At 34.8% G+C, this 12,415-nt stretch overlaps 1 protein-coding gene across 12 annotated transcripts in view; it reads right to left on the bottom strand.

Moving 5' to 3' along the window:
* Positions 1-12,415, bottom strand: part of Lcorl (ligand dependent nuclear receptor corepressor like) — a 148,482-nt gene that overhangs the window by 69,818 nt on the left and 66,249 nt on the right. For 7 of the 12 annotated variants that reach the window (XM_075943625.1, XM_075943627.1, XM_075943618.1 and 4 more), the window contains 2 exons: positions 7,086-7,165; positions 5,985-6,114 (listed from right to left, as the gene is read on the bottom strand). The exons of 3 other annotated variants lie outside the window; for them this stretch is intronic. In XM_075943625.1, coding sequence (XP_075799740.1) covers positions 5,985-6,114; positions 7,086-7,165 — 210 coding nt within the window. Of the gene's footprint in view, positions 1-4,623; positions 4,671-5,984; positions 6,115-7,085; positions 7,166-12,415 lie in introns of all 12 variants that reach the window. 2 more of the 12 variants (XR_012907284.1, XM_075943622.1) reach the window with 2 other exon arrangements.

The following is a 12,415-nucleotide window of genomic DNA, read 5'->3' as shown; positions in this document are numbered from 1 at the left end:
AGCTCCAGCATATTTAAAGGCCTCTTCTGGCCTGTGTGGTAACCTGAACACATAAACACAGAGATATACACATCTACATATAAATAAAAATAAAGCTCACAGCAGTCAGGACTAACAAGTTTTTTTTTTTTTTTCGAATCTAAAATGAGAGCTTGAAGCTACAGAATTAGGTAAGATTAGGTACCGAAAATGGATGAAATTAAAAGGAGACTGAAGTTTTAGCTTTAGAAGAAAACATTTCACAGATGAATTTGGAATAATGGAAAAAGCTGGACCAATAAGGAGACTCAGTGAAGAAATGCCACCAAGCCTGAAGAGCTAAATTGGATCACCAGGGTCCACATGGTAGGAGGGGACCTGCTCCTACAAGCTGTCTTCCCACACCATCCATACACACGGTAGTACAACTGCACTTATAAACACACAAACATACAATAAATCATTATAGCTTTTTCTGAACAGAATTTCTTTAATCTAACATATTCATTCTCTCTTCATTTCTTTATTGAATGCAGCACAGGAGGAAAACGGTAGAGAGAAAAACACAAACAGTGTACAGGGAATAAAGGAAGAGGAAGGAAACCATGCAGTAAAAACTCAGGGAGCCACAACATGTGTTTCTGAGGGGAGGATTGACAGTCAAACACTCTGGGGTTGAAGCAGTCAAAAGCAGACACTTGGTTCTGGAAATTAAAGGTTCACGGCTGGGGATACAGTTCAGAATAGTGCTTGCTTCATATGCTCAAGACCCTTGGTTTACTATGTACATACTTTGCCCAATTTAGGCAATATTAATTTAAAAAATCAGCATATTTCATATTCTGGAACCATATAGCAATGACTTTCATACTGTAGGTAATCAGAGAATATGAACCTAAAACCCAAAATATAATTTAGTTTACATGATGTTTGATAAGGACATATATAGCTACAGGATTATGATTATATACATAAAAAACCTGACTACATGCATATATGTGCATATATACATATACTATTATTAAATATAATCTAAAAATTAAAAAGTAAAAGAAAATTTAAAACAACAGAACAAAATAACTGACTTAAGGGTTAGGAATATACCTCATTTGTAGACTGTTTGCCTAGTATAGGAAGGGCTTGGGTTTGTATCCTAGTACTACAAAAGCAAACACAAGGAAACGGGTTGATATCATACTATACATAGTAATTTTAACTACAAATAGTAAAAGCAAACTGTATACATATAGGCACTAAATAATTTACTTCTTTAAATAAATCAAATGATGCACTAACACCAGTAAATGCTTAGAGAAACTTATATAACTGAACATAATTTATCTTATTAATTATTCACTCAAGAAAAATTTTCTTAGAGGGGGCTTTAATTAGCAAGGTGGGAGAAAGATTAATATAGGAGGAAGGGGGTAAAAAGTCAGTAAGGGTATCAGAATAAGCCATATGGAATCATAATCATAAGTTTATATATGATATATGTTAAGTCTGTGTATAGATACACAGTTTAAATGGAATTTTTACATCTAGACTGACAATGCACCCCACAAGAGCCACAGACTATCTAATAAACACCCTTATGACCAAGCATGAGAAACTCTTTTTGAGTTGTTGGTCAGGGTTGTCCAAGAGAATTACCAAACAACGGCTGTTGCTATTGTGCATGGTTGTCTCCAACAGCTTGAATGTAAGTCCCTATTGCTGAAGATAACATGTACTTTGGACACAGGTCCCAGAGGATCTGAGCTGGCTCTAACCTGAAAGACTCCTCCCAAGGACTAGCATTTATGGTATCAAAGGTGATATGCAAGCTTCCAAGGGAGGGAAGCCACTAGTCGTCCCACCCAGCTATGATGCCTATTAATACAACAATGAGCAGCATGGCATAGTATGTCTAAGGGTACAAAAGTGGCATATAGCTTGGTGGTGACCAAGAGCTCTAACTGGACTTAAAGCCCATTCGACAAGAGGGAAGTCATGGACGATATTGGGAATCCAGCCAGCTAGCTGGGCCTAGTGAAGACATGGATCTTGAAGGAAAACTGAGAACCTTTAACTTCTACTTTCCTAAATCAGCATAATCCCTAATTACATTCTAAATAGTTATCCTTATATCCACAGTTATGTGTACTTCTTACCCTTCACTGCAGAAACTTCTTTGCAATAGATGCAAGCCATTTGCAGAAAAGTACAACTGACCAAAATGCAGTTGTGAAGTCCAGTCCCAATTGATGCATCTACAACACAATTCCTATACCCAAGGCTCAGGGATCATTACAGAAGAGGAGTGAAAAGACTGTGAGAGCTAGAGGAACAGAAAGTTTGCTGTGAAATTTCATCTCGTAGAAATGTAAGAAAAGCCACACCATAAAAGTCCCATCAACATGACCTGAACAAGGACTCTACCAATAGACAAGTTAATATAGAAGGGGGAATCTTATGCGGTCTCAGGTCTAGACAAAACACAAAACAAAATAAAAACCTTATAAGTAAGTAAGGAATGCTGGAAGTGGGAAAATAGTCTTTCTATAGGGAAGAGTGCCCAAACTGGCTATCCAATACCAAGTCGTCAGTTCTAAAATCAAGTACACGAGGAGGAGCACAAGTGCCATTATAAAGACTAAGCAGGTTGTATTCATATATTAGGAATGTGTGTGTCTGTGTGTAGGTGTGCGTGCATGTACACACGCATGTATGTGCACAACTTAACAACAAAGAAATAGAGGTCAAAAATGAGAGATAGCAAGGGGGTGCATGGGAAGGGTAGAAGAAGAAAAGGGAGAATGATAAATTACATTTTAACTTTAAAAAAAAGATTTACTAGTAGTATATACTTGTAATACAAGTACCAGAGAGGCTGAGACTAGAGGACTTTGAGTTTCTGGACTCACAAAAAAGAAAGAAAATCTTTACTAAGATACTAAAATATTGCAGGCACTCTCCTTGAAAGTTGAAGATTACAGTAAAAAAATGAAATTTCTTTTAACATGAAACTTAATTGTTTTCTATTTTATAGTTGAACTTCAGATAAATTCATTTAGGAGTTTGTCTGTGTACTAGGGCATTCCTCTCCCATTCTTTGTCAACCTTCAACAAGCTTTTCACTTGCTTCTAATTACAAGAGATTGCCCAGCCTGAATTTGGTTTAAGTAATAATAGAGATCCTTCATTCTAAAAATTATATAGGATGCAGTGGCATCCTATATAAGGAACTAATCATGGAAAATAGAAAGAAAAGATCTCTAAGGAGAAAATATAAATTTATGACAAATACCAATATTTTCATAGTTCTTTAGAATACTCAATTTAAATAAAACAATTCTAATACTATGCTACAAAATAGCAAATGCACTTTTTTCTCTTTTTAAATTGAGGTGCTCATGACACAGAACATTCTTCATCTCATTCATTTATTCTTGAAATACTGAGATTTTGAGATGTTTAGACATTTCTCCTTATGTTCAAAACCCTGACCTGAGGTGCTATGTGACTTTGAGCACCACTTTCTCTGCTGTTAGCATGGCAGTAACAACTTCTCTTTTAATACAGTTTAGAATCAGAAGGGGTGCAACACTGTTGTGGTCTCAACAGAGGTGACTCTCTAGGCTTGAGTCTTCCAACTTGTGGCTTCTAGCTGGTGATACTGTTGAGGGAAGCTGTGGGAAATTTAGAAGCAGGACCAGGATGATGGAAATGGGTGATGAAGGGAGGCCTTTAAGGCTTACAGCCCAGACTTTGGTATTATGCTTTGTTTCTTTGCCTGGCTGCTGTGCAAGGCAAATATGAGCTGTGCCTCATATTCCTACACAAAACTATGAAAGCTAGAGTTGTTTAAGGCTCCATGCCTTCCCCACCACGAAGGACTGAAATCTCCTGAAACAGTGAGTCAAAATAACTCTCTTAAGTAGTTCTGTCATTGAAATTAGAAGAGTGACTAACACAAGCTTTAAATGTTCAATCCTAATTGATGACATTATTAATCCACATAATAATTATTTACATTTATCATTAACATATCCCTCAAATTTCTAAGTTAGAATAACACAACAAATAAATAAGAATAGAATATAAATTTTACTTTATATTTAGACAAGATTAGTATAAACCTGTTGCTCAAATTAAATAGCAAAGTAGCAATACTATTGCTGTGAATATGCAGAATATCTAAAAATGATCAAATTAAGGAATGTTTCAGAAAGCAAAAGCTTCATCAGTAGCTCAGCTGCTATTTCAAACATTCATGTATTTCCTGTCTTTGAAAACATTTATTACCTGTTATCTCAAAGTATAGTTTATTACATTATTTTAAAGCAACAAACCAATTATTTAATAGAGTTTATACCATAAGAAACTATTCTTTTCTGTCCTTATTCTGGTCAAACCAGAATGGACATCTCTAAAACAGTTCTACTGAAGGAAAATGGTCAAACAATAATAACAAAACCCTAGCGAAATCCAGAAAAATGGTGATGTACTAAAAATACAGGAATTATCAGAGACCTGAAATAAGGCAAAAGTACTATACTAATAAAAATCTTTCATTTAAATTCTTGGTAATCTTTCAAACAATCACGAAGAAAACAAGATAGTTCCAAATGGAGAGGTCACTAAATACCCAGCAACACTCACCCAACTATTGGTAGGAGACCTCTTGGAGACCCAGATGCTTGAATCAGCTGAAATAGTACCAAGTTTTTACTGATTACTCTTAACAAGGCAATGGAGCATAGGCTAACTCCATACTATAATGAACTGAAAGTTATTAATATTGACAACTCTACTTACTACCACTATAAATGCCTCAAAGGAAGAATAAGGAATGAAGAATTCCAGTGTAAATCAAACCACACTCTGTGTTAACTTTAATTCTGAGAGGTTCAAGACTGACAACCAGGTATGATAACCACACTGGCGGAATAGTTTCTAAATTAGTGTGTTATAAATCTTAAAGAAAATGCATCACTTAGTTTGACAATGGCTCCCATGAAAAATTGTGAAGAAATATACTTTTTAAGATAATACAAATTCTTCAACACTATTTTAGTAATATACCAGAAAGGCATTTTTCTAAGTTATTTCAGTGTTTTTAAAAAGTAGATTTTAGACCTTTTAATTATATTAGTGATATTTGTAATCAGGATTCTCAAAATTGAATCCAAAGAACTTAGAAGAGTCAACAACTCTTCTAATAAAAGACTCAAAGGTGAACAGTACTTTTAATATTAATGTTCAATATTTTTAAACTATGAAGCTATAACTTAGCAGAAAATATATGCTAGAACCTAACTTTAACAAGGAGTAAAATAGAATCAGTACCGAGGTAAGAAGACAGCTGTGTTTTCTTGATCTCTATTAAGTTAAAGATAATTTAATCCCACACAAACCCAAACATTCCTTTCTCCAAACATCCAGATGGGGTTGAAGAAAGACAACTTACAAACATGGGAATGTTTAGGTACATACATGGAAGACCCTACACTTTTCCCAAGTAGTTTAAATATTAAAACTGTTTTTACCTTATAGATATGTGTCAAGTATGAGCATAAGTGAAACAAAACACATTTGGTTGAAATACATCAGACAGACAAATACGGAGCAGACTTTTTAATGTCAATTATGCATACTCAAGCTGACACTAAAGCAGTATGCCAGTTGGCAAATGATGGAAGAGACACATCATTAAGGACAGGTCTGCAACATAACATTCTATAACTTCATCATCTAACAATTTTTTAAGACTCGAGAACAGCTATAAAATAATGAAAGTCAGAAGCTCAAAAATCTTTTGAAAGGTTCCTATGAAGGAGAAGTTTGGGAATAGGATGTTGAAAACAAATGGCTAGCACAAGAGAAGTGATAATCTTATTGGTCCTATAAGAACAAAGAAAGAAGCAATTAAAATAAAGTAGGAACTGACATATAAGTAAAAGTCCTCTATGAGAAAATTTCAAACATTTCAAACGTGAAATGACAAAGCATGCCAGTATTACCTTTCTTTCGAAAGAGTGCATTTAGGTAATTTTCTGCTTGGCATTCAATCTTATCAGTGTGAGACTGGCCCTGAGATGATAGCTCCTCTGTTGGCGTTGACTGTGAAGAATCAAGAGATGGGAGACAATCCTAAAATTATAAGAAAGTAACAAAACTAAATACTTTTCATTTAAACCTGAGTTCCAACTAAATATGTCAAAATCGTTTCAATGTTTAAGTTGTTCTGACTTTTATAAAATATAAAATTACATAAAAAGAATATAAAGTCTAATAGGATTCAGGAAAAAAAAAATCACAAACGTATTTTGAACAGAAGCAAAATAGCCTTATTCCTTACCAAAACTATGATAAAATGTGTGTACTGGGAGGCAAGGGTAAGGGTGGGCAGGCACTGCTGAAATTTTACTATATGCATGCCAGTGAAGTAATCCTGCTAGAGGTTTAACAAAGTAGATGAGCTTAACAGAGTCTCAAATTCTTCTTAGCTCTTCTCATCACAAAAGATAGGAAATCAGGATTTCTCACCATACAAAAAGACGTTAGTCATACACATCTATGTCCTCCATATAGTAGGTACATATTTCATATCAATACAGGATATATTTCTGATAGCCAAAGACTTTAAAAGTAGTGAAAGGGTTATAGATAGTAGCATAGTATCCCCTTACTACCAACTGTTGAGAAACCAGATTATAGATTGGTCTTACATAAACTAGGTCTCCAAGTTCACCCTTGGATACCTAAATTACCAACCTGACCTAAGGTGAAGTTCATGAATCAGGGAGTAATAAGAAGTAAATGTGAAGGAGGAAAGCCAAACCAAACCAAAGCCAATCAAACAACCAAACAAACAAAAAATAAAAAACAAAACAAAAACAAACAAATAAACAAAAAGAACTCCCCCCAAAAGGAAGAAAGAAAAGGAAAAAAATTATGAATTCTAAAAGCTAAACTAAATGAATGGAACATATTCTTTCCATTCATCAAAATCAAGTATTTAAATTTTCACTGAGTCACAAATTATCAGAACAAATTAAGTTATAAAAACTATTGCAATTGTGTAATTATTTTTAAAATAATTTCATGGCACTAGCACTTACACTGACTGCTTCTCTCTGTAGGTTACAAAATGAACATTTTTCATCCATAGACCAGTCAGTCAGCTCTTCTGGTTCACAGTCTTTAAAAGAAGGAAAATATTCATTAAATATACTAACTTTATAAAAACCAGCAAAATCACCATCTTCCATAGCAATGGCAAAAGGAAAAATGAAAAACAAAACAAAACAAAACCTAACTACTAAAAGTAAGGGGAGAAAGTCTAACTTTCAAATTAACCTCTTGATATCTAGAAAAATAAACAACGGGCCATGAGATAAAATATCAAGAAAATGAGCTGGTTATACATTAATAATTTTCTAACCGAATTTTAAGTATCATCTAATCACTTCAAGGATCCAATTGTCACTATTCATTTCCTTTTTATTTTCATTATGACAGGCAGACCAAAGGGGGTGATATAAGGAAGAAAGAAATAAATTGTGCACAATCTGAGAGAAAATATAACACAGAGAAATGGAAGAAAGAAGCAATGTGTCAAGAACACCAAGTTTGAGAAAATGGAATGATGCCTACAAAAACAAGTAGCAATCCACTGGTAAATCAAAAATAAGGCCAGACTCTTTTATTTCCAAAAGCTTAGTTACAAGAAAGATGGATGAAACAAATAGGGTATATAATCCAATGCAACATATACTATTTCCCATAGCTTAGAGCTGCTCTCAGCCTTGGTCAGAGAAATTCCTGTTAACAGTGGTGACAGTTATACAGAGACTCATAATTTGCCAAAAAGTGCTGAGAACAAATGATTGTTAAGTGCTTAGCCCTATGGGGCATCTATATCACATTCCCTCCACCCTGACATTTGGGGAACATCTTGGAAGAAGGAGCAAAATTTAAGAGTTGGAGCATGAAGAGAAGTGTTGTATTCTGGACATGACAGAGCTACTGCACCTATGTACTGGGAGAGGTAGTGGTTACCTGCAGAAGACTGGGCCTATCCACATTCCATCATAAATGCCAAAGGGCTCATTAGGCACCACTTCCCCATGAAGAGTTAAAGGAAGTTAGTAGATCCTGGCAGAAGGGAAGAGTAAGATGTCCTTGCTCAAGTAAATAACCAAGTTGCAAGCACTCCAATTAAATGCAGAGGGGCATGAAAATCTTAGGAAAGGAGAGTTGGGCAGAGGGGCTGGGGGGAAGGAGGTTAAGTGAGCATAATGTAGACAGAAAAAATATAATCAATTAACAGCCAGGACACTATATCTCCATTAGAGCCCAGCAACCCTACCCGAGCAGGCCCTAAGTATCGAAATATAGCTGCAGCACAAGAAAGAGACCTTAAAGTGGCATTTATAAATATGATAGAAGATATTAAAGAGAAATGAATAAATCCCTTACAGAATCTGTGAAAACACGAAGAGTATAAAGAAATAAGTAAAACACCTCAGGAACTGAAAGTGGAAATTGAATTTATAAAGAAAACCCAAACTGAGATAAATTTAGGAACTGGAACAGGAACCTCAGAGGGAAGCCTTGTCAACATAATATAAGAGATGAAAGAATCTCAGGCACTGAAAACACAATAGAAGAAATGGATATCTCAGTCAATGAAAATGTCAAATCTAAAAAATTCCTGGTATAAAATAACAGGAAATTTGGGACACTACAAAATCTAAGAATAATAGGAATAGAGAAAGGAGAAGAAATCCAGGTCAAAGGCACAGAAAATGTTTTCAACAAAATCACAAAAGAAAATTTCTCTAACCTAAACAAAGAAGTTTATCAAGGTACAAGAGGCACACAATACACCAAATAGGGTGGACTAGAAAACAAAGTCCCCTTGGCACATAATAAATATAACGCTAAGTGTACAAAACAAAGAAAGAATATTGAAAGCTCCAACGGAAAAAGACCAAAAACCATATGAAGGCAGAATTACACCAGACTTCTCAATGGAGACTCTAAAAGTCAGAAAGGCCTACTCAGATACGCTACAGACTCTAACAGATCACAGATGCCATAAGAAAACACTACACCCATTTAAACTTTTACTCACAATAGACTAAGAAAATAGTCCATGATAAAATAAAATTTAAGCAATATCTATCTACAAATCCAGTCAAGCAAGAGGCACTAGAAGGAAAACTCCAACCTAAAGACATTACCCACATGGAATAATAAATAATCGTAAATCAGCAAATAAAAAGAGGGGAAACACACTCACCACCACCACCATATAACAGGAATCAACAAATACTGCTCACTGGTATCTCTAAACATTAATGGTCTCAATCTCCCATAAAGACACAGACTAACAGAATAGATTTGAAAGCAGAATCCATTCTTCTGTTGCATCTTCTGTAGTATCCAGCAAACACCTTAACATCAAGGAAAAACATGGGTAAAAGAATGGAAAAGATATTCCAGGCAAATTTACCTAAAAAGTAAGCAGGTGTGGCTATTTTAATTTCTGAGAAAATAGACTTAAGCCAAAACTAATTAGTAGAGACAGGAATGAACATGATACTCATCAAAGAAAAAATCCATGAGAGGACATTGAGATTTGTAAAATCTAGGAATCAAACACAAGGGCATCAAAATTTATAAAAGAAATAATACTACAGCTTAAATCCCTCACACAATGATAATGGGAGACTTAAATATTCCACTCTGGCCAATATACAGATCATTCAGACAAAAACTAAACAGACACAAGATCAAACAGGTTCATGGTGGTACAGCCATGGTTTCATCCAGCAACTAAAGGGAGCAGATGCAGAGACCCACAGCCAAACATTAGGTGGAACCTGGAAAACCCCACAGAAGAGGGAGAGGAAGGATTGTAGGAGTCAGAGGGGTTGAAGACACCACGAGAACATGGCTTACAGAATCAACTACGTAGGGCACATAGTGGCTTACAGAGAATGAATTGGTCTGAGCTAACTAAGTCCACTGCATACATGTTATGGTTGTGAGTTTGGTGTTCTTGGACTCAAACAATATGTATGTGTGTGTGTGTGTGGGGGGGTGTCTCTGACTCTTTAGCCTGCTCTTGGGACCATTATCCTCCTACTGGGTTGCATCATCCAGTCTTGATATGAGGATTTGTGCTTAGTCTTGTTGTAACTTGTTAGGTTGTTATGATACCATTGAGATCTGCTCATTTCTGAAGGGAAATGGAGGAGGAGTGGATCTGGGGAGAGGGGAGGTTTGGGGAGCTCAGAAAAATGGAGGGAAAACTGCAGTTGGGATATAATATATGAAAGAAGAATAAACTTTAGAAAATTAAAAAGTAAACTAAACAGAGAAATGCTGGTGCCAACTAACATAAACCAAATGGACCTAACAGATACTTAGAGAAGATTTTACTCAAACACAAAATAATATACATTCTTCTCCAGCAGTTCATGGAATTTTCTCCAAAACTGACCACATACTTAGACACAAACCAAGTTTCAAGAGATAAAAGAAAGCTGAAATAACACTCTGTATCCTGTCTGACCACCATGGACTAAAGCTTGATATTAACAACAGCAGAAAGCTTATAAACTCATGAAAACTAAACAATTCTCTACTGAAAGAAAATTGGGTGAAGACATAAAAACTGTCTAGAACTGAATGAAAATGAACACGAAAGAACACCCAAACTTATGGAACACAATGAAGGCTGTTCCAAGAGGCAAATTCATAGCACTGTGTACCCACATAAAAAAACTGCAGAGATCTCATACTCAGCAGTTTAAACAGCACACCTGAGAGCTCTTAAACAAAAAAGTAATGAAACTCAAAAGGGGTAGATGACAAGAAATAATCAAACTGAGGGCCAAAATCAATAAAATAGAAACAAGAGAAACAAACATACAAAGAATCTAAGAAACTAAGAGTTGGTTCTTTGAAAATGACCAATAAGATCAATAAACCCTTATTCAAATTAACTAAAATGCAGCAAGAAAAGATCCAAATTAATATAATTAGAAATTAATATAACAACATAACAAATATAAATGAATATAACAGACATTGAGGAAATCCAGAGAATCATAAGGACATACTTAAAAATCCTATACTCCAACAAATTGGAAAATTTAAATGAAATGGATTTTCTCAACACGTGTTACTTATCAAAATTAAATTAAGATGAGCTAAAGCAGTTTAAACAGACCTATAACCCCAAGTATAATAGAAGCAGTCATTAAAAATTCTCCCAACAAAAACAAGCTCAGGACCAGATGGTTTAAGTGCAGAATTCTATAACACTTTCATAGAAGAATTGATGCTTATACTCCTTAAATTATTCTACAAAACTGAAACAGAAGGAACACTGCCCAATTCTTTTTAAGACCACAGTTACTCTAATACCCAAATCACATACAGACCCAACCAAAAAATAAGAGAATTACAGACCAATTTCTTTTATAAACATAGATACAAAATGCTCAATAAAAATACTTGCAAACCTAATCCAAGAACACATCCAAAGGATCATCCACCATAAGTAGGCTTCATCCTAGAGATGCAGGAATATTTCAATATACATAAATAATCAAAAAATGTAACCCATTATATAAACAAACTGAATGACAAAAATCACATGATCATCTCATTAGATGAAGAAAAGGCCTTTGACAAAATCCAACACCCCTTCATGATAAAAGCCCTGGAGAAATTAGGGACACAAGGGACATACCTAACCATAATAAAGGCAATCTATAGCTTAAAGACAATATCAAATTACATGAACAGAAAATCAAAGCAATTCCATTAAAATCAGGAATAAGACAAGGCGTCCACTCTCTCCATACCTATTCAATATAGTATTTGAAGTCTTAGGTAGAGTAATAAGAAAACTGAAGGTCAAGAAGAAACAAACTAGAAAGGAAGAAATCAAAATATACTTATTTGCAAATGATATAATGCTATATACATAAATGACCCTAAAAATTCTACTAGGGTACTTCTCCAGCTGATAAACACTTTCAGCAAGGTAGGTGGATACAATATTAATTCACAAAAATCAGTAGTACTCCTATATATAAATGACAAAGGGACTGAGAAAGAAATCAGGGAAGCAACATATTTAACTATAGCCTCAAATAAATATATCTCAGGTTAACTCTATCCAAGCAAGTAAAAAACTTGTATGATAAAAGCTTTAGGATACTGAAGAAATTAAAGAAGATATCAGGAGATGGAAAGATTAATATAATAAAAAATGGCCATCCTACCAAAAGCAGTCTGCAGATTCAATGCGATCTCCATCAACCACAATTCTTCACAAATCTTGAAAGGACAAGTTCAGCTTCATATGGAAACACACACACACACATGCATACAAAAACAAACAAACAAACAAACAGAAAACAGCTAA

Source organism: Microtus pennsylvanicus, chromosome 12 (genome assembly GCF_037038515.1).
Source record: "Microtus pennsylvanicus isolate mMicPen1 chromosome 12, mMicPen1.hap1, whole genome shotgun sequence".
In the NCBI taxonomy this organism is placed as follows: Eukaryota; Metazoa; Chordata; class Mammalia; order Rodentia; family Cricetidae; genus Microtus; species Microtus pennsylvanicus.
The sequence above is the reverse complement of the archived record's forward strand: the minus strand, read 5'-3'. Positions and strand labels throughout refer to the sequence as shown.